This window comes from Camelus ferus, chromosome 3 (genome assembly GCF_009834535.1).
Source record: "Camelus ferus isolate YT-003-E chromosome 3, BCGSAC_Cfer_1.0, whole genome shotgun sequence".
Lineage (NCBI taxonomy): Eukaryota > Metazoa > Chordata > Mammalia > Artiodactyla > Camelidae > Camelus > Camelus ferus.
In genome coordinates, this window is record NC_045698.1 from 51,511,257 (window position 1) to 51,531,141 (window position 19,885).

Sequence of the window (19,885 nt, forward strand, 5' to 3'; positions counted from 1 at the left end):
CAGGTAAAACTTCTATTTTTAAGATTTTGGAGAAAAATGTGGAAGAAAAATTATTGAGCCAGGAACTTTGAGGCTTTACAATCTACTTTTGAGAGTTCATACCCTAACAAACCTCCTCAGTAAAAGAGACAGATGTTTAGTGAAAATTATTTTTCTACAAAAACCATGCATCTAGTGTAAATACTGAAGAAAACATGGACAAAAGCAAGAGATTATGTATATTTTTTATTAGAATAATGTACTTCAAAACTGCAAGCATATCTACTATCTGCAAAGTAGATAGCATGCATCTTTATCTAACTGAAAGAGAAATACTAAGTAAGAAAAAGGGCAAGAAAAGGGCCTCAGAAGAGCCAAAATTTACACTAAAGTTTATACATATGATGTACAGGAGAAATCTTTATGTCTTCATTCAGAGCAGTTATTCTTTAAGTATATTTCTACAAATTTGGTTTCTTAGAAGTTTACATAAAACTTCAGTTTCTTGTGTTTTAAAGTAACAGATGAGGAAGGGGAAAACTAGAGCTATAGACAGGCATGCTAACAGAAGAAGCAATGATGAAAACCTGACTAGGGAAGAGAAAGAAGGACCACATAAAGCAAGGCAGTTAGGGGCACTACTTCGTATAGAATACAAGTGTCTCAACAAGTTGGTGGTCCCTCGGGGGGTCCTACCTTTACTTACAGTAAAGGGCAGAGACAAACCTGAGTACTAAAGGAAGGTTAAATGATATTTTCTGTTTAAAAACAAGAAACTTTTAATAGAAATTCAAATGAGGAAAAAACTAATGCTCACGGAGCTGATGACTGTGTCTGGTTGTGTTTTGCTGGAAAGGTCAGGAGGCAGTCTATTTGAAAGGCCTCACTAAAAAGCTTTTCCATCCTTGGTCAATTAATCGCAGCCAAAGTTCTGGTTCTTAGGCTCAAAATTTATTTTGTCAGCCCACCAAGAGTGGAATTATGTCTTAAGGGCAGAACAACATTGATTAAGGAGGCTGATGTATAATGCTAGAATGCCAATCTATTAACACACAATGAGGAGCATAACCGTTACTCACACTAGAAAGAAGTCTTCTCCAAAAGGCGAGCCTACTTTCTTGTGACAGGCAGACCTATGTGACAAACCATAGCTTTACCAGAAAATTCACTGCTAAGTGTGGAACCTAAAAAGGGTGAGTTAGATAAAGAGAATTATTTCATAGCTTAAGCAGTTTTCAGTCTTTCTTGGAGCATTAACATTCTAAGGAGGTGTCTTTGAGGCTCTTTGTTTTTTGTTACTTTATACGCTTAGAATCTATTTAAGATTTCTTTTGGAGGAAAAAAGTTCCACTGCTAAAAAGTAAAGTAAAAGTGCACTCAGAAGGCCCCTGTCTCCTGGACAAGGTTTAGATGGACAAAACCAACACGTACCCTGTGATTTTCTTTATTTTGCTCTTTCACTGTTGACCAAGCTTCCCTCCTGTTAACAGACTTAACACTCTTTGTGGAAAAGATAATATAGTCAATCATTAATAGTCTACTAAGACTAGAACCCATTCTCTCTTTCAGGCATCTTTGTGTATCTTCATTATGACCTATTAAATACTGACTTTATTTTATCCTCTGAGATTAAATCTTATTTCTAGTTTCTTAGGTAATATTTTAATATAATCCTAAGTATTTTTTAAACATTTTTATTGAGTTATAGTTATTTTACAATGCTGTGTCAAATTCCAGTGTAGAGCACAATTTTTCAGTTATACATGAACATACATATATTCATTATCTTTTTTTTTTGCTGTGAGCTACCACAATAATATAATACTAAGTATTGACAGTGGAATATAAAATATTTTGTTTCCAGTCAGAATGCTAAAATTGAAATAGTTTTTTGGTGTGTTTTAAAAAGTAAAACTTAAAAGCTTGTATATTCAAAGACTCTATCCTTAAGGCTGTATTCAGCTTGATGTTGTACTGAGTTGAATAGTGTTCCTTAAAATTCATGTCTACCCAGAACCTCAGAGTGTGGTCTTATTTGGAAATAGGGTCTTTGTAGACATAATTCATTAAGGTAAAACCATATTGGATTAGGGTGGGCCCTAAACCAAATGACTGGTGTTCTTGTAAGAGACACACAAGGAAGAAGGCCACGTGAAGCCAGAGGCAGAGATTGGAGCTACTGTCTAAAACCAAGGAACACCAAGGATTGGTGGCAATCATCAGAAGCTAGAAGAGGCAAGGAAGGATTCTTTCCTAGAGCCTTTGGAGGGAGGAGCATGATTTGCTGACACCTTGATTTCAGACTGCTAGCCTCCAGAAATGTGAGAGAATAAATTTTAGTTGTTTTAAGCCACCCAGTTTGTGGTAATTTTGTTATGGAAGGCCTAAGAAACTAATACAGATGTTAATGCAAGCTGAATTGCTTCTTTTAAAAGAAATATTTGTAGAACATCAATGTTTTAAAGGGTGTGAATTCCAGTGAAGGAGAAGGAAACAAGAACTGAAACCTTCCAGTTTCAGGTCTTAGACTATTTCCATTATACCATATTCTCCCATCCAACCATCCACCCATCCATCCATGCATCCAGTAGTTTCCATACGCTTACAATGTGCCAAGCAGTGGTCATGAACAAGATAACTGCTGTACCTTCCCTCACAGTGATCTTACTCTAGTCTCACTCAATAGGTTGTGAACAGTCCTTCCATGTCAATGCATACAGCCCTATATCAGGTATTTTTTAATGATTATACATATAGTATTTCACTGATTGTGTGCAACAGATTTTAAGCAATATCCTATCAATGAATATTTAAATTATTTCCAATTTAAAAATATTATATTCCAATTTAAAATATAAACACTGAGATAAACATAATTGTACATACATCTATACCCTTGTCTGCATATCTCATTTGAATGAAAATCTGAGCTTGGCATTTCTAGGTCTAAAGGTATGTACATTTTATTTAGTGCTACATATTGCCAAATTGCTATGCACAAAGTCTGTACCAACTGACATGCGTACCAACAGTGAGAGGGAAGCCCATTTCTCTTACCAACACTTGTTATTAATGTTTTCATTTATTCCAATATTATAGGTGACCAATAACATCATAGTTGTGCTTATTTGCGTTGCTGTGATTATTAGTGAGCTACAGTCATTAAGGGAACAGCCTGGAGCCAGACTGAGTGTGAATGCTGCCTCCACTGGTCCGAAGTTACTTAAATTCTTGGTGCCTTAGTTTCATCAACAGTAAAGCAAGGATAACAACAGTTATCTGTCAATTAGTAGCTGGGAGAATTAAAGGAGTTAGTATCTGTGAAGTGTAATTATTAATATTTTATATTTAATATTATAAATATTATTAGTATTTTATATGTCATCCAATCCTACTTCTTTCTTTATGTGTAAATTTCCTGTTTATATTTTAACCTAACTTTATGCTGGTGTGTTCATCTCTTTCTCATTAATTTATAAGAACTATCTGTATATTCTAGATCTTTATTCTTTGTCATGTAGTTGGTAAATACGTTTTCCAATGTCATTTGTTTTTCCACTTCATTTGATTTTTCTTCCTTTTACCTCCTTTTTTTTTGCTGTTTCCCTAGAAAATTTTTATTTTATAATGTTTATATAGTCAGGTCTATCAATCTTATCTTTATGGCTTCCAGGTTTATGTGGATTAAGAAGGCACTTTTCTCAAAATATAGTCTTAATTTAATAGTAAAGTGAAAAAGTTAACTTTTTTTTTTTGGAGGACAAACTTCTAGAGGCAATTTCTTGGTAGAGTCTCATTAATTTAATATTCAGGGTAGGCATTACTGATAGATGAGGAAACTACTTATAATATTTTCTCTTTAAAGAAAAAATAAACATGTCTCCCCAAGTAGTGATCTGGGACATTTCTAAAAACATTTTCTAGAACGAAAGCTTCTCCACAAAGAGTGACTACAAGCTTCCTGTTGTAAGTTTCTCTTAGTCTTAAAATTTTTCTCCATGAACAAATGTGTATCTATATCCTATGAAATCATATATCCAAGTTTTACATATTATAAAAGATTTTGGATTATTGACATCCTGGATACAAAGGATCACAAATGAAAAGGCACACTTCTAACTAAGTCACTCAATTTTTACTCATTGGCAAATGCCAAATTAAAAACAAAACATTTTTAATGTATTAAATTTGTCCCATTTTCCTCTCAAGGGAATTAACTTCTCAAAGGAAATTTCATTGTCTACTTAGGCATGCCTCATCACTCTAATTCTTTTCAGTTCTCTGTTTTAATTACAATCAAAATTTCACACCTTTTGTGGATTTTCTTGCATGCCTTCTTCCAGGTAATTAATAAGATTTAAATAAAACTGTATTTAATACAACACCTATAGCACCATGCAGACCACCACCACCAATTCAGAAATATGAGGCCATCATTACCTTTGGCACGATCCAATTGCTAGTCTTTAGTCCACGTTTACAACTAATGATAATTTATTTTAGTGTTCCTAAAATAGTGTTAATCATTCTAGTGAAAATTAGATATTAGTTTTCCTTCTATTGAATATTAGTTTTGTAATTCTAGTCTATTAAGAAGCAAACACAATAAGAAGCAATAAGCAAACACCGTAAGAAGCAAACACAACAAGTTTATTTGGCTTAATTTGTCCTTCACATACCCACATGCTTATTGTTTACTCTTCATTATTTTGTACATACTTTATATACATTCTAAATGGTGTCATTAGCTGTTGGTAAACATAAGAAGCCCAGGTTTTTTTGCCCTACTCATAGGTTTGCATTAAAAACAACACAACATAAAACAGGATTACCTCTACTTAAAAGAAATTGCCAAAGCAGAAATCCACCCATATTAAATAAACAGTGTGCAACCATTACTATGTAGCACTTAACTAGACACAGTCCATCAGAGATCAAGTTGATTCTAAGTTAAAAATCTAACTAGGGGAAAATAAAAGTATGAAACACTAGGAAACAGCTGTTTTCTTTACCTCCACAATGCAACCTTCAAACTGTCACTAGAACTGCCTTGCTTTACTCAGATAAACCAATAAACAGAAAAAATGTCTACAGAATTCCAAATTTCTCAGAAGGACATTAAAGACCCCCTAGCTATATTTCACATTATATACCCTATGCTTTTTACACAACTATCATAATGTTCACAAAATGCCCAAACATGCCCTATTCATTTCCTAAATGCACTCTGGAGATTGCTATCTTATTTCTTTTGTTAAGAGAACATTAACTCCTCTTCCCAAGCCTCACCTTCTCACCTTGACCACTCATTCAAAGTCTACCTCAAATGTCCTTTCTTGCAGGAAGCCTTCCTCAACTCACCCAGCAGAATTTTAAAGTGATTTCTTACCTAAATAACTATGACCCAAATAGTGGTATCTTGATGATAATACACATCTACATAATGCTTTACAGTTGAGCCACTTGCACAGTAGTATCTCAATATTTATCCTGTGTAACCACATTAAAAATCATATAGATGATGGATATTAGATATCTAACATTTTATAACCAAAACAATGGAATTTTGCTGTGCCTGCTTATACTAAAGGTATATGTATATATGGCTTCTGGAACCTAGAAAGGATTTTTGGAAATATGTGACAATAACATCCCAAAAAGTTTTCTAAAGGAAGATGGAGTTTATATTTGAACCGTTTTCCTGTCTGTTTAAACCAAAAGTTACAGCCACTCCTGAAGTTTCTGACATAAATATGCAGAAGCTCTTATTGCTAAGGAATCTATCAAATGTCTATCTTCTAAAAATACAGGCAAAACATTATCTGACATACATCTCAAAAATGTTCTCCTAGAACAGTCTACTCAAACAATAGAAATAAAAGAAAGAATAAACAAATGGGACCTAATGAAACTTACAAGCTTCTGTACAGCAAAGGAAACCATAAGTAAAACAACTTACGAAATGGGAGAAAATTTTTGCAAATGAAACCGACAAAGGCCTGATCTCCAGAATATATAAGCAGCTCATACAACTTAATAAGAAAAAAACAACCCAATCCAAAAATGGGCAGAAGACCTAAACAAGCAATTCTCCAAGGAAGACATACAAATGATCAATAGGCACATGAAAAGATGCTCAATATCACTAATTATCAGAGAAATGCAAATCAAAACTACAATGAGGTATCACCTCACACCAGTCAGAATGGCCATCATTCAAAAGTCCACAAATGACAAATGCTGGAGAGGCTGTGGAGAAAAGGGAACCCTCCTACACTGCTGGTGGGAATGCAGTTTGGTGCAGCCACTGTGGAAAACAGTATGGAGGTTCCTCAAAAGACTAGGAATAGACTTACCATATGACCCAGGAATCCCGCTCCTGGGCATATATCCAGAAAGAACCCTACTTCAGGATGACACCTGCACCCCAATGTTCATAGCAGCACTATTTACAATAGCCAAGACATGGAAACAGCCTAAATGTCCATCAACAGATGACTGGATAAAGAAGAAGTGGTATATTTATACAATGGAATACTATTCAGCCATAAAAACCGACAACATAACGCCATTTGCAGCAACATGGATGCTCCTGGAGGATGTCATTCTAAGTGAAGCCAGAAAGAGAAAGAAAAATACCATATAAGATCACTCATATGTGGAATCTAAAAACAAAAACAAAAAAACCCCACAAAGCATAGAATACAAACTTGTGGTTGCCAAGGGGGTGGAGGGTGGGAAGGGATAGACTGGGATTTCAAAATTGTAGAATAGATAAACAAGATTATATGGTATAGCACAGGGAAATATATACAAGATCTTATGGTAGCTCACAGAGAAAAAATGTGACAATGAATATATATATGTTCATGTATAACTGAAAAATTGTGCTCTACACTGGAATTTGACACAACATTGTAAAATGATTATATCAATAATAATGTTTTAAAAAAGTCTGTCTTCTACATGTGGACAATCACACTTGCAGATCTGATTCTTAGACTAAACGTATGACCAAAAGCCTTTGTTAACAACAACAACAACAACAAACAGGCAGTCCATTCCTTACTGAAACATGAAGGCTAGCCTATCTCCAGTGATTTTTTTTTCCAGCTATCTTTGGCAAACAGTGAATTATTTAAGTGTTAGCAGTGGGATTATTTATGTGATGGGAATTTTAAAGGAAGTAGAATATTCCATGAATCAACTTATATAAGAAGTTATTTATCAATGCTCCTATTCAGGTCAAATAAAAGTTAAGCCAACGGAATGTCAGGTGACTCGGATTTTAGTTTTAATTCTTGGACTACTTTGTAATGTGATCTTGGGTAAGCTGCTTAATTTCTCTAGGTCTCAGGTTCAACATCTGTAAAATGAAAGGGTTAGGCTAGATGATCCCTAGGGTATTTTACAGCTCAAAAATGGAAAGCAAGAAACACATCTTAAATTCATTTTATTAATAGAGAAAATCAAACTATCAGCATAGACTGATAATTTTATTTATTTACAAAGCTGATAATTAATATTCTGAAACTGACCCTAAAATGCTTAGTTGGATTTTCAGGTCAATAAATCTAGCACTTTAACTATCAATTTCTCTTCACGTTACTGATACATCTTTCATCTTTACAGTCTCAAAAGTTGCTGTAAAATTTCTTGTTTCTTTGCAATTTATGATAAAATTCATCCCAGTCTAGTGTTTCATCAATTTAACAGTTCTAATTGCCTTATTATCTGCTCTGGTGTGGTAGTAAAGCCTCTGAACATTTCATTTACCTTATCAACAAGAAAACCCCATATATCTCAGCCTTAAGGACATTACCTCTACCTCTTGGATGAGTGGAGGCATGAAGAATGTACGCTCTCCAGAAAGCCAATATAATCTATCACTATTTAACTGTTTGTCAATGTTTATCCCCTTTATGCCTGTCTCAACTCATATTTAATGGGGCTTTTTATTGTTATTTTCCAGTATAAAATTTTGAAGACATTTAAATGTCACTAATTCCCTTCTAAGTTTAGCATGTCTACTGCAATGTTACTTACTTGGAAGACACAGTAACACAGTGCAAATGCATGGGCTTTGGAGTTAGGCAGACTGGCTCCAAATCTTAGTTCTGAGCTTTGCTAGTTATATGGCCTTAAACAAGTTACTTGCCTCTCTGAGCCTGTTTTCCCCATGTTAAATAGGAAGACTAACTACAGCAGTGAATATAAAATAATTAGTTCCTGGCCTAAAATTGCACACACACAGCAAGTATTCAGTAACCGTTACTCATGTCCTTTCCACACCAAGGGCTCTCACTTCGCTGTGATTCTGCTTGTTGAGCTGACCAGTCTGAAAACAGATTTTAGTCATCAGCTACTTCTATAGCAGTGTTTCCAAATGGCTGGTTGCAACCCATCAATAAGGGTTGTAATCCATGACTCCTGAAATTAATTCAGTGGGTTGTGGTCAGCATTGTTTTAAGGGAAGAGAACAGAATGGAATTGGAAATACCAAAGTATATCATAAGTGGTAAAAATAGGAATATTTCATTAAACTTTTGTTTAAGTTTTGTGTATGTGTGTGTGTGTACAGTGGACTGTGTCATGATGCAAAATAAAATCTATTTCTTACTCTAGAGTGGATCAAAAAAGTTTGGATTACACTGCTCTATAGAAAAGGCCAGTCATCTCTGGCTGGATCACTTCTCTTCCCTAGTCATCTTCCCCAAGGAATGTACTACTAAGACCAGCATTTCAGTATTTCAAAGTCAAGAGGCCCACCAGCACTATTTCTCTACAGAAACAGTTATATTTATAGTCTTGAGGTTATCTACATTGTTAATAAGACCAAGAAGCAGAAATGATACCCTTAAAAATACTGTTCTTAACTATTCATCAAATCATCTCATATTTTTCTTCTTTTGAAACACAGTAGCAAGTAAAAGGCTCTCTAGGGGCCTCAGGGAGTCAGGGGGTGGGGTGGGGAGGATGTTAAAGAAATTTACAACCAGAAACTCAGTTATTCAAATAAGAATACATTAAAATCTAAAATGTATTCCATAAGTACAACCCCTTCAATAAAATACACTGATCTTTTTGGGAGAATATTTATTTTGTCTTTTAAAGCAGATCCAAATTAAACGGGAGTTAGGGGAGGGCTGTTTGGGAAGACTTTCTCAAGAAAGTGGTGTCAAAGTTAGGATTAGACAGATGAAAAAGAATTAGCAGAGCAAAGGAAAGGGAAAGAGTATATGGCAGGAGTAGCAAGGAGGGAGGCAGCATTTCAGGTACTAAGAAGTACAGCACAAAAGGTTCTGAAGTGAGAAAGAGTATGGAAAGTTGGTTTGAGAATTACATAAGGCTGGTTCATTGAGTGCGGAGGAGAAGAGCAGCAAGAGATAAAGCTAAACAAGAGAGTAAGGGCCCAGAACATGATCTTATAAAGTCAAACTAAAGAATATGGATTTTTCCTAAACGTATTTGACAGACATATCAGGTGAGTGACCTAATCAATCCCATTTACTTTTTAAAAAAGATCACTATGACTGCAATATGGACAATGTTAACAGAGAGGGCAAGGATAGGGCCAGACAGACAAGGGGAGTGTGGTCATAATCCAGGAGAAAGATGGTGGTGGCCTAGTCAAGGGTGGTACCTGTGGGAATGGAGGGAAGTAGATGAAGGTGAAAATCATTTTAACTATGGTGAATGATGGATATAGGAAGATAATGGAGCAGAAGCCAAAGGTAACTGGGAAGATGGTGGTGTGGCAGTGCCAGTGCCTGAGACAGGGAGACCAGGAGGAAGACTGTGGGAGAGGGAAAATACAGAACTAGTAACTTTTAGATCATCCTTTATTTGAGGTGCCTATGTGACATTAAAGTGGAAATGTCCAGGGATGTCCAGGCCTTGAGTTCAAGAGAAAGGTCTGAGTTAAAATACACATGTGGGAATCAGGAACATGTGGATGTAACGGGGGTCATAGGAGTGAAGGAGGCTGCTCATTGGAGTGTTTACAAAGCGAAAAGGTAAAAAAGCCCCAGAGAACATTTGAGAGAGCGTAAGCTACACTAATGCAAGAACTACATCTGTCTTTAAAAAAAAAATTGATATAAAATTGACATACAACATTATATTAGTTTCAGGTGTACAACATAATGATTCAATATTTGTATATAATACAAAATGATCATCACCATACACAGATACAAAACTTTTTTTCTTGTGATGAGAATTTTTACATTTGTCTTACTCACCACTATATCCCTATCACTCAGTATCTGTCATATATTAGTGGCTCAATAAATTTGTTACATAAATAACAAAGGAAGAAAGAACCAAAAACAAGACTGAGGATAGGCAAAAAGGTAGAAGGGAAATCAGAGGATTGCAATATCACTGTAGCCAAGGAAACAGTATAGTATAGAAAGCTTATCAAGGAGGGGAAAGTAATTCTGTCAACAGCCACTAGTAAGTCAAGATGAAGATGGTTAGATATTATGAATGACCTTTGTTTCACTGCTGATGAACTCTTTTGACAAGTCTGGCTCCTTGAGAGGGAAATGAGATAATGATTTTTTGCTGTTGATTCTTTAAGATACTAGTGACTACAGCATGCCTGAATACTGTTGGGAATAAATTGGTAAAGAGATTAAAGGCATAGAAAAAAGAAGAGACTAACACACCACAGCAAGGGGATGGGATTCAGAACACAGGTAGAATGTTGACTTTCAGTAAGAGGCTCAGATCTTTGATTCTAAGAGGAAGTAATGAAGAAAGCAAGGGAATGGGATTCAGAATACAGGTAGAATGTTGACTTTCAGTAAGAGGCTCAGATCTTTGATTCTAAGAGGAAGTAATGAAGAAAGTAAGGGTGCAGATGCACTTAAGTCTGTAGGTTTGATGGCGCTTAGGACACATATGATGAGCAAGTGATTCTGCCATTAGCCAGGGAAGACTTTAGGAAAGAAGTAATGATTAAGAGGAGACCTAAAAATTGAGGACTAGTATTATTCAGAGCAGTATGTTGGAGAATGTTCTAGTTATAGGAAACTGCATATTTAGAAATGGCCTGAAGGGAGATTTTAAATTAAATAATTGATATATTTACCAAGTCCACGAACAAAGAGCAGGGAAATTAGCTTGAACCTGGATTTAGCCCTCAGCTAAATTTCATTTACTCCTCAGACAGATGTTGACATAGTTCAGAGAATAGTTTCTACCCTGAGAAGCCACTCTAGTTATCCCAATCAGAGGAGTCTCTCTAACAATTAAGGATTAGAATATTTGAAGAACTGTGAGCACTGATTCATCAGCCAGTCATTTATCTATGAATCAAATACTTCTTCAATAACTACTAATTTCAAGGCACCATCCTGGATTCTGGAGAATGCAAAGAGAATAAGCGTGTTTGTCACTCTCAAGGAGCTTAGTCCCTTCATGGGTGGAATAAGAGAAATGTTATCTGAGGCCCAGAGCCTAAAGCAAATATTTACTCCTTCTTTCTACCCCCTACTCCCTGCCTTTTGGTTATCTTATGTCTCTTCCCTCTACATTTATCTCTCTCATTTATCCCTCCCCTTCTTCTCCCTACCTTACTGGTCATAAAATAACAGTGCAGAAAAAATTTAATATTTATTCAATCTCAACGTAGCTGTTCCGTTCTTTTTTTTTTTTTTCTGTCTGTGTGTGTGATATAACTCCAGCATATGAATTAACCACAAACAAACAAAAACCCACTTTGTTTCTCTGAGGAAAAAGACTCAGAAAAGAAAGTCAATTGCTATTGGTAGTGATAACAGTAAGTAAAGGAAACTAAGAAAATTATCCTGTTTACAAATGTGGGGTATCTGAAGAGATCTCAGAACATAGCCCTCAACAAAACATAAATTGTCTATTGTATTTTCCCCCACTTCCATGCCACTGTCTATCAACATGACAAACAGCCAGAAAATTAATTGTTCTGAAGATCTGGAATAACTATCAGAGATCTTAAAGATTTGGTAATCAACTACAGAACTAAGGTATTTTATCACACCATTAGACTCAAAAGGCTGGCTAAGAGAAATAAATGCCATGCTCGAGTCTAAAGTTGTCGCCTTACTAAAAGACAACATGTAATGGCTAGAGGCATGGACTAAGACACCTAAACCCTAGATTGCGGAACCTATTTTGCTGCTTAATACCTGTGTGCTCTTTTGAAAGTCACTTAATTTGTGTTAGCCAGGTCCTTGGAGAAGCAGACACTAAGATGGGACCAAATTTGCAAGGATTTTATCAGTGCAAATACCCATACGAGATAAAATAGTAAGGGAGTTGGAGAAGGCTGGGAGAGTTACCAGACCATGATGCAAGTCTGACTCTGAATGAAGGAAACAGTGAGGAAAGGTTAGGAGGAAGCATTGTAGACTGCCATGCAGTTTTAGGGAGGTTTGGCAAGGCCAATGGAGAGTCCTCAGGCCAAAGTCAGCTGTTTTCAGAATCCCATGACTTCCAGGAAGAGGCCTGTCTGCCACTGGCTGTCAGCAGCTCATGGTAAGCGAAGCTTTGGCAAAAATGTAGTAACACATTTCACGGTTCAGTGGCTGGGGCCCTTGGTTAATTATACTCCCTACCTATGGAAGTCTTCAAGTTCCAATCTCATGACCACCACAACTTCTTCTAAGAGTCTTGACATCTATAAAATTCTCTCTTTTTGTCCTTCTTACTAGGTTTAGTGACATAAAAGGGCATGGGAACAGCAATATTGATAGTGAGCTTTCACCATGTGCCATACATTAGCTAAGCATTTCATGTGTGTGTCATTTACCCTCACAATTCTTATGTGAAGTAGTTGTAATGAGCCCCATTTTAAAGACAAGGAAATTGAGTTCTAGAATTAATTTTCCCAAAGATAAACAGCTAGGAAGTGGTAGAGCCAGGATGAAAGCACCTGTTGAATAAAACCAGTGCACTGACTATACTTTGACAGATTTATAAAAATGATGTGACTGTGTGAGGTCATGGGATACAAAAAGATGAATAACACTTTGTTTTCTAGGAGCTTGTGATGTCCGAGGAAAACAAAGGTCATGTCTTTAAGGGCAGAATGCTTCATGAAACCAGACAAATTTACGATAAACTGCCTCTGGGACAGAGTTTTTCAACCTTGACATTTTGGACATTTTGGCCTTTGCTGGGGACCAGGGAATGCTATCCTTTGTATTGTAGGGTGTTTAGCAGTAAGCCTGGCCTCTACTAACTAGGTGTCAGTCGTACACCTTCCCTCTCCACCTCTCCCCGCAACATACACATGCACACACACACGTGTGACAACCAAAACTGTCTCTTGACAATGTCAAATGCTCCACTGATGGGTAGGCAATAAAACTCCTTGTTGAGAACCACTGCTCTAGAAGTAGAGAAGCCTTCTGTTTTCACTTTAAAAAATTATCAAAGCCCCCAATTTTTGGTAAAGTCTTAATTTATTCAAATCACAAGTATCATAACATTATTTAATCCAGTCAATATATTCTTTCTTTACTTACATCATGTGATCAGCTTCTTCAAGATAAAACTGTTTTGAAAACCAAGTCAAATCTCTATTTGCTTTATATTTGGAACTATTATGAAACATGTAACATAAAACATCAAAGAACTATTCACTAATCTCTTCTCTAACGAAGTTCTACTAAAAGCAATGCATCTAAACAAAAATTTAAATTACTATTCTAAATTATGGGGAGTCAGTATTAAAGTTTACTTACAACATTTTAAAGAAAAGTACATTTAAAAAATCCTTTCTCCTCATAGATAAATACAAGTACTTACAGGCCAAACCTTTGAGAATCAGATTTATTTCTGGAAAACAACCAATTATCTATAATATTTATAATTTCATAGATTTAATACTATTTTCTCAAAAGAAAATCTGGCCTTATTTTTAAAAATCTTAGAATGATCACTTTCACTATATATAATATTCTCTTTGTCAGCAAAAAATGTATCAGTATTTATTCCTCCCATATAACTTCTACAAAACTTTGGTTATAGTAATCAAAATATAAGGCATCTATATACTTCAATCAAAAAAAATATATATATATATACACAAAAAAACTTAAAAAAAAAAGGTAAGGCAAAATTATTTCCTGTTACATTAAGAATTCTTAAAGACTGCACGGAACCTAGACTTTCAGAGCAGTTAGCATTTCTCAAAAGTATTCAGGAAAATGCACTGAGCTATAAGGGTCAAATATAGCAAATGGTTATTAGAGTTCACCACTGTATTAAAAGCTTAGAAAATGAATATAAAAGTGTTAGTCTTTCTTTAAAAGGCTAATGTCTATTAACAGCTTAAAACAGGGCACAGTAGGGGGTTAATACGTTGTTGTCTGAATCACTTTCATCAGTTTAAGTACCTATTAGTCCTTATTAGCAATGTGCTAGCAAGGTGCTATTGGTCTTTTAAAGTCTATTCTGCTTTTTCTTGGCCTATTTGCCTAGATAGATTCTTTGGCAATAGTATTTGAAATACAAAGTTTAGATTTGTATTTTTCTTTAGAATTTAAAATTTTAGATTTGTATTTTAAAAATGTTTTCTCATTTTAGGACTCTGTTCAAAGTAATTTAAATTGTTCAGCACATCTTTCTATCTAACCTGTTATTACCTTACAATTTTCAACAATATGAAAGTACTCTCCAAAATTTCTCTTAAGGGGAGAAATCAAGATGAACCTTTTCAGAAACTGAAGCAATTCATGCGCTCTCCTAAGTAAGAACACTAGTGCAGAAATGAATACAAAACAAATATTCACAAAGTAAAACTGGCCTGTTAAACCAACTTAGTTCTAGCATAACCAATGGCTGGTTATTCTTTGGATATCATAAATTTATTGTTTAAAAACTAAAATTCAAATACTGAAACTGAGAAATAACTTATGGTAAAAGTTTACTGAACCTAGTTTCAAGGACCAAACTTTGAATAAAATCTAACTTAAAATATTTTTTGTAACAGTTTAAAACAGAAGTCATTTTGAGGAATTCACCTTTGTGCAATGACATAATGTAATGCAGTAATTTTAGAAAGTTTTCCCGTTCTAGCTCTATCAGTAATTAGCTGGGTAATCTGGAGCAAATTATCTCCCTCTCTTGTTTGTTTTTGTGAGTGGAGTGGGAGTGATGGGATGGGGTGATGATGGGAACTGGGAGACAGAGAATCTCTAAGGCATGCTTCATCAGCTCTACAATTTAGTGTTTGAAAGGAAAAGATTTCCTCCTTTTAAAGGACTATAATCAGAAGTGAAATTAATTTAAACTGTTTAGCATACCTTTACACCTCATCTGTTTTTATCTTGTCATTGTCAACGATGGGGAAAGTACCTTCCTAAAAAAACTAAACATACTTGGGCATTTCTACTTATATTGTTGGAGTTCAGAACAAGTCTCTGCAAAATGTGCCACCTTAGCATGTGGATTATTTTGAGGTAAAAGGCAACAGAGACCCTTTGGGCTCAAGAGAAACTTCTGTCCCTCCCTTAACTACCAAGAAGAACCTAAATTGGAGGTCTTTCCCAGAATGAGAATTATTAGCAGAAATAAATTTTATCTGAGTGACCTATCTATATAGCAGGGCAAACATCTAATTGCCAAACACTTGCTCTTCATATTGTCCTATGAGATGCCCTTCCCTGCTTTGATGCTGCCAGCCCCTTTCCACACCTTAGCTCAGGATAGCATATAGACAACTGATCTTTGTGTAAACCAAGTTTGAAGACAAGTCACTTATACACAGATTTTTTTCAATAAATATACCTGTATGTACCAGTTCCACATCCACAGATTCAACCATCTGTGGATTCTGTACTACACTTACGATCTTCAGTTGGTGGAATCCACAGATGAGGAATCTGCAGATACGGAGGGCTGACTAAAACTTGAAACATTCAAGGATTTTGGTACCTGCAATGAGTCCTAGTACTAATCCCCAGTGGATACTGAGTGACAACTGTACCTCATTTTACTCTTTTGTCTCTGAACCTCTCAAGTATGTGGGGTTCCTGCATATACAAAATTAAATTAGATTTTCTCCTGTTAATCTGTCATGTCAATTTGATTATCAGACCAGTCTAAAGAACCTTTGAAGAGTAGAGAAAATTTTTCTTCCCCAACATTTTTGGCGAGCCAGCAAGGAGACCTCACCGACTGGGCACTGCTGACCCCTAAGCTCCTTTGGTAGAAAGATTTCATGACCTCCAATAAGAGCCAGCAAAAGAATTCTTACCACAACAGATGCTTGGAGCTCTACCTGCCAAGTCTGGTGGAAGCATAATGGTGATGAGAGTCTTGATTTTTCCTTTTCTAAACTTAGATTAGCAGGAGAAAATATATGTGGAACTAGCTCCTTGGGCTTAGCAACTCTTAGTTATTTGGTATGAGTACTCATGGGTTTTGTTGATCCTTTCCTTCCCAGAAGTGGTTATTGTTTTCTTGTTCTATGTCTTGTCTTAAGAGATTGGGTTTATGACTAGTGAAAATATTCTCTCTGGTCTCCACCATCCAAAAGGTGTGCTTATCAGGGAGCAACTGGTGGCCAGTTGAACAGACTAGGGTTCAGAGAATCTCCCTGTACTGGCCATGCCAGTTCTCAAAGGAGTTTGTTCCAGTCCATAAAGGGCCTTTGCCATCTCAACATCTGTGGATTTCAAACAAGGACTTTACTTTTCAGACTATTTTTAGAAGTTAACTTTCTGAATCTTGTAAGTGCTACATCTTTTTGCACTTTGTTGCGGGACACCTCTTTCATCTTTGGTTAAGCCATACTAAGAAGGCTTATTGGTTTGAGTCACTATTGAGATTTAATTGGCTCTATCTGAAAGAAAAAAATTTTTTTACAGCTTTTATCCTAAACAATCACCTTACTGAAAGACAAAGTGGATCCAAAGAAGTATACTGGCTAGCCTTAGGAACTCCTTTAACAAAAGGATAGAAATTAAACCCCACATCCAACATAAATTACCCTTTCTTAAAATTCAAAGTGTCAAGTGCACCTTCTGGCACATCTGCTTATTTTATGTCTAAGAACTGCAGTGTTGGAAGCTGTAGACATCTTAGACATCTTTTTTTTTTTAAAGGCCAAAATCTTACTAAATTTGTTTTGTGTTCTGAAACTTGGTTTGGTGACCATCAGGTTGAGGACTCCAAAACATGGCTGGACAGAAATGTGGATTGAACTCCATTTGCAGCTAGGGTACTACCAAACTGTTGCCAGCACTTAGGAGAATTACAACCTAGAATTACAAAGGCCATTACGAGGAACACTCCGACTGAATAAGATCATTCAAAAAGTGCACTTAACCTGTGGACTGGGAGAAAATCTTTGCAAATGATACAACTAACATGGATGGACCTACAGATTATCATACTAAGTGAGGTAAGTCAGGGACAGAAAGACAAATATCACATGATATCATTTATATGTGGAATCTAAAAGGTAATACAAATTAATATATTCACAAAACAGAAACAGACTCATAGACCTAGAAAACAAACTTATGGTTACAAAAGGGGAAAGCTGGGGGGCAGGGGAGAACAAACTAGGAGTATGGGATTAACACACCATTATATATAAAGTAGATAAACAACAAGGATTTACTGTACAGCATAGGGAACTATCTTATTTAATATCTAGTAATAACCTACAATGGAAAAGAGTCTGAAAAAGTATATATGTATGTGTGTGTGTGTATGTGTATGTGTGTGTGTGTGTGCGCGTGTGTGTATAAAACTGAATCACTTTGCTGTACACCTGAAACTAATACTGTAAATCAACTACAGTTCAATCAAAAAGTTAAATAATAAATAAATAAAAAGTGTACTTAGAAGCAAGGGCTTCCAAATCTAACAAATAGAATGGGATACCTATTTTAACTGGTATGCAGGCACCTCCAAAAGACTTCAAAATTCCAAAAGAGCTTCATTGAAAGATCTGTTGTAAAAGGCTTATGACAAGTTGAAGAGATAGGAGGTACCTAAAACAGGAGGACGGTGGGACTAATGTGACTCCTACTGCTTCTTTTCCTGACTACTCGTGTTTCACTAATTCTGTCTGAATTGCCTTTCCACTCAGAAGAGATGATTTAATAGTTATCTTTTAAAATAAGACCACCTAAGGCTACAGATTATCCTCTTTAGATATCTTTCACTTCTTGGCCAAAGGCCAAACTAACGACCAGAGTTGAAAAGAATTTCTTAGAGCGGAGAGTATTCTTAAAAATTTCTATAAATGGATTACTTTCTGAAAATACTGGACAAACAACTAGGGCAGAAAAAAAGATGGGAGGCCACTGATCCAACTGAACTTGTGACCATAGCTGATATTCAGAGCCTGATAGGAAATTTTTTATGTCTTCTCCCCTAAGTTAAAATAAAACTATGTACCCAGAGGGAAAGAAGTAAATTGAGAATAATGTAGTTGGACAGAAGGATCAACCTATGATGTCATTTAAGTTACAACCTAATTCTTTTGAGGACAAATCTTTGCAAAACTGGTAATACAGCTTGAGAGGCCCATTCAAGCTCCATGCATTCTTTTTCACCAATCCCCAAACCTTCTCTATTTATCTAAAAAGCTGGTTAAGTAATCTCTCTTATTGAGAACTCTTAAGGAAACCATCCCCAAATCCTAAGAAGAGCAAAAATGGAAAAACAGGCTTTTAAAAAATACAAACTGCTATAGAAACACCCTCGCCCAAAACCTAATTCAAGGACAAATACAAATCTTAAATGCCTTCTCCACAAATAATAGTTTAAAAAAAAAGAAAAGCTTTAGCCATCTGAGTAGATAAACTTATTTCAACTGTTACTTTTGACTAATGAGTTTTGTATTTTTATACCTGATTCATGGCAAAATTTTTTTCCTAAGGTCTCTGTTTCTGTCTATGTGTTTAATGTATGTCTATCTATGTACATTATAGACATGGAATTTTTTTCCCTCTGAATGGTATTGCCAAAATTCATTTGTAAAAGTACTATTTAACTGGTGTAAAATCAAGCTTTTTATAAATGAAGTAATCTAAATCTCAGGAATATATTAGAGACTAACTCAAATATTTGTTTTTTCAAGTTCCTGTGATCTAAATAAGAACTAGTTTAAATTCATTGGTTAATTAATACAGATATGTCTTTAGAGTTATTAGCATTAAGTATAATTCTTTCATCCTATCTAGGTTTATTTAAAGTCAAATAAGTCATGATATCTATTAAAAAATTTATCAGCCAGAAAGAGAACTTAGGATGATGACTGACAATGTCTAACATCTGATGAAGTTTTTGTAGATAATTTAAACATGATTGTTAAGAACAAACGAGTTAAATAAACGTAAATGAGGTAAGTGATTAAAGTGAACTTTTTAGCAATGATTTTTTTTTGTTTTATGATTAAAGAATTTCCCAAATCTCTTTGGTAACTTACACCTTAGAGTTTTGTTAAATTAATTAAGTTAAATAATGGTTAAGTTAAATTCAATGAATATCTTGATCATTTCCAAATAAGATAAAACATAGAAACATTAATTACTGAACACAGGTTTATCTAATTTTGGATTCCTATTACAAAGAAACTAAAGAAAAAAGTTGGGTGTGATAGCAAACATGTCTTCTGCCACAACAAAAGACTGTAATATTTAAAAGGGCACATGCTTCTAGAAATTATAAATTATACTTATAAATTTGATAATCTAATTAATGCTGGTATCATAGACATTTCATAACTGCTTAACTCTTAGTTCTCACTAGAAATTAAGGTTTTCAAGGATTATGAATTCCAGTTAATGTGTGTTATTAAGCCTACTGGAAATAACAGGAGAAACAACTCTGTATGCAAGAAAAGTAGGATCTGTTTTTCATCAAAAAAGAACATGAGGATATGTGTGTTTTAAAA

General features: G+C 35.2%; 1 protein-coding gene across 3 annotated transcripts in view; it reads right to left on the reverse strand.

The window, feature by feature from the left end:
• Positions 1-19,885, reverse strand: part of TBCA (tubulin folding cofactor A) — a 75,323-nt gene that overhangs the window by 35,400 nt on the left and 20,038 nt on the right. For 2 of the 3 annotated variants that reach the window (XM_032474732.1, XM_032474734.1), the window contains exon 2: positions 1,059-1,112. The exons of the other annotated variant lie outside the window; for it this stretch is intronic. In XM_032474732.1, coding sequence (XP_032330623.1) covers positions 1,059-1,112 — 54 coding nt within the window. The remainder of the gene's footprint in view (positions 1-1,058; positions 1,113-19,885) is intronic. 3 annotated transcript variants of the gene reach the window in all.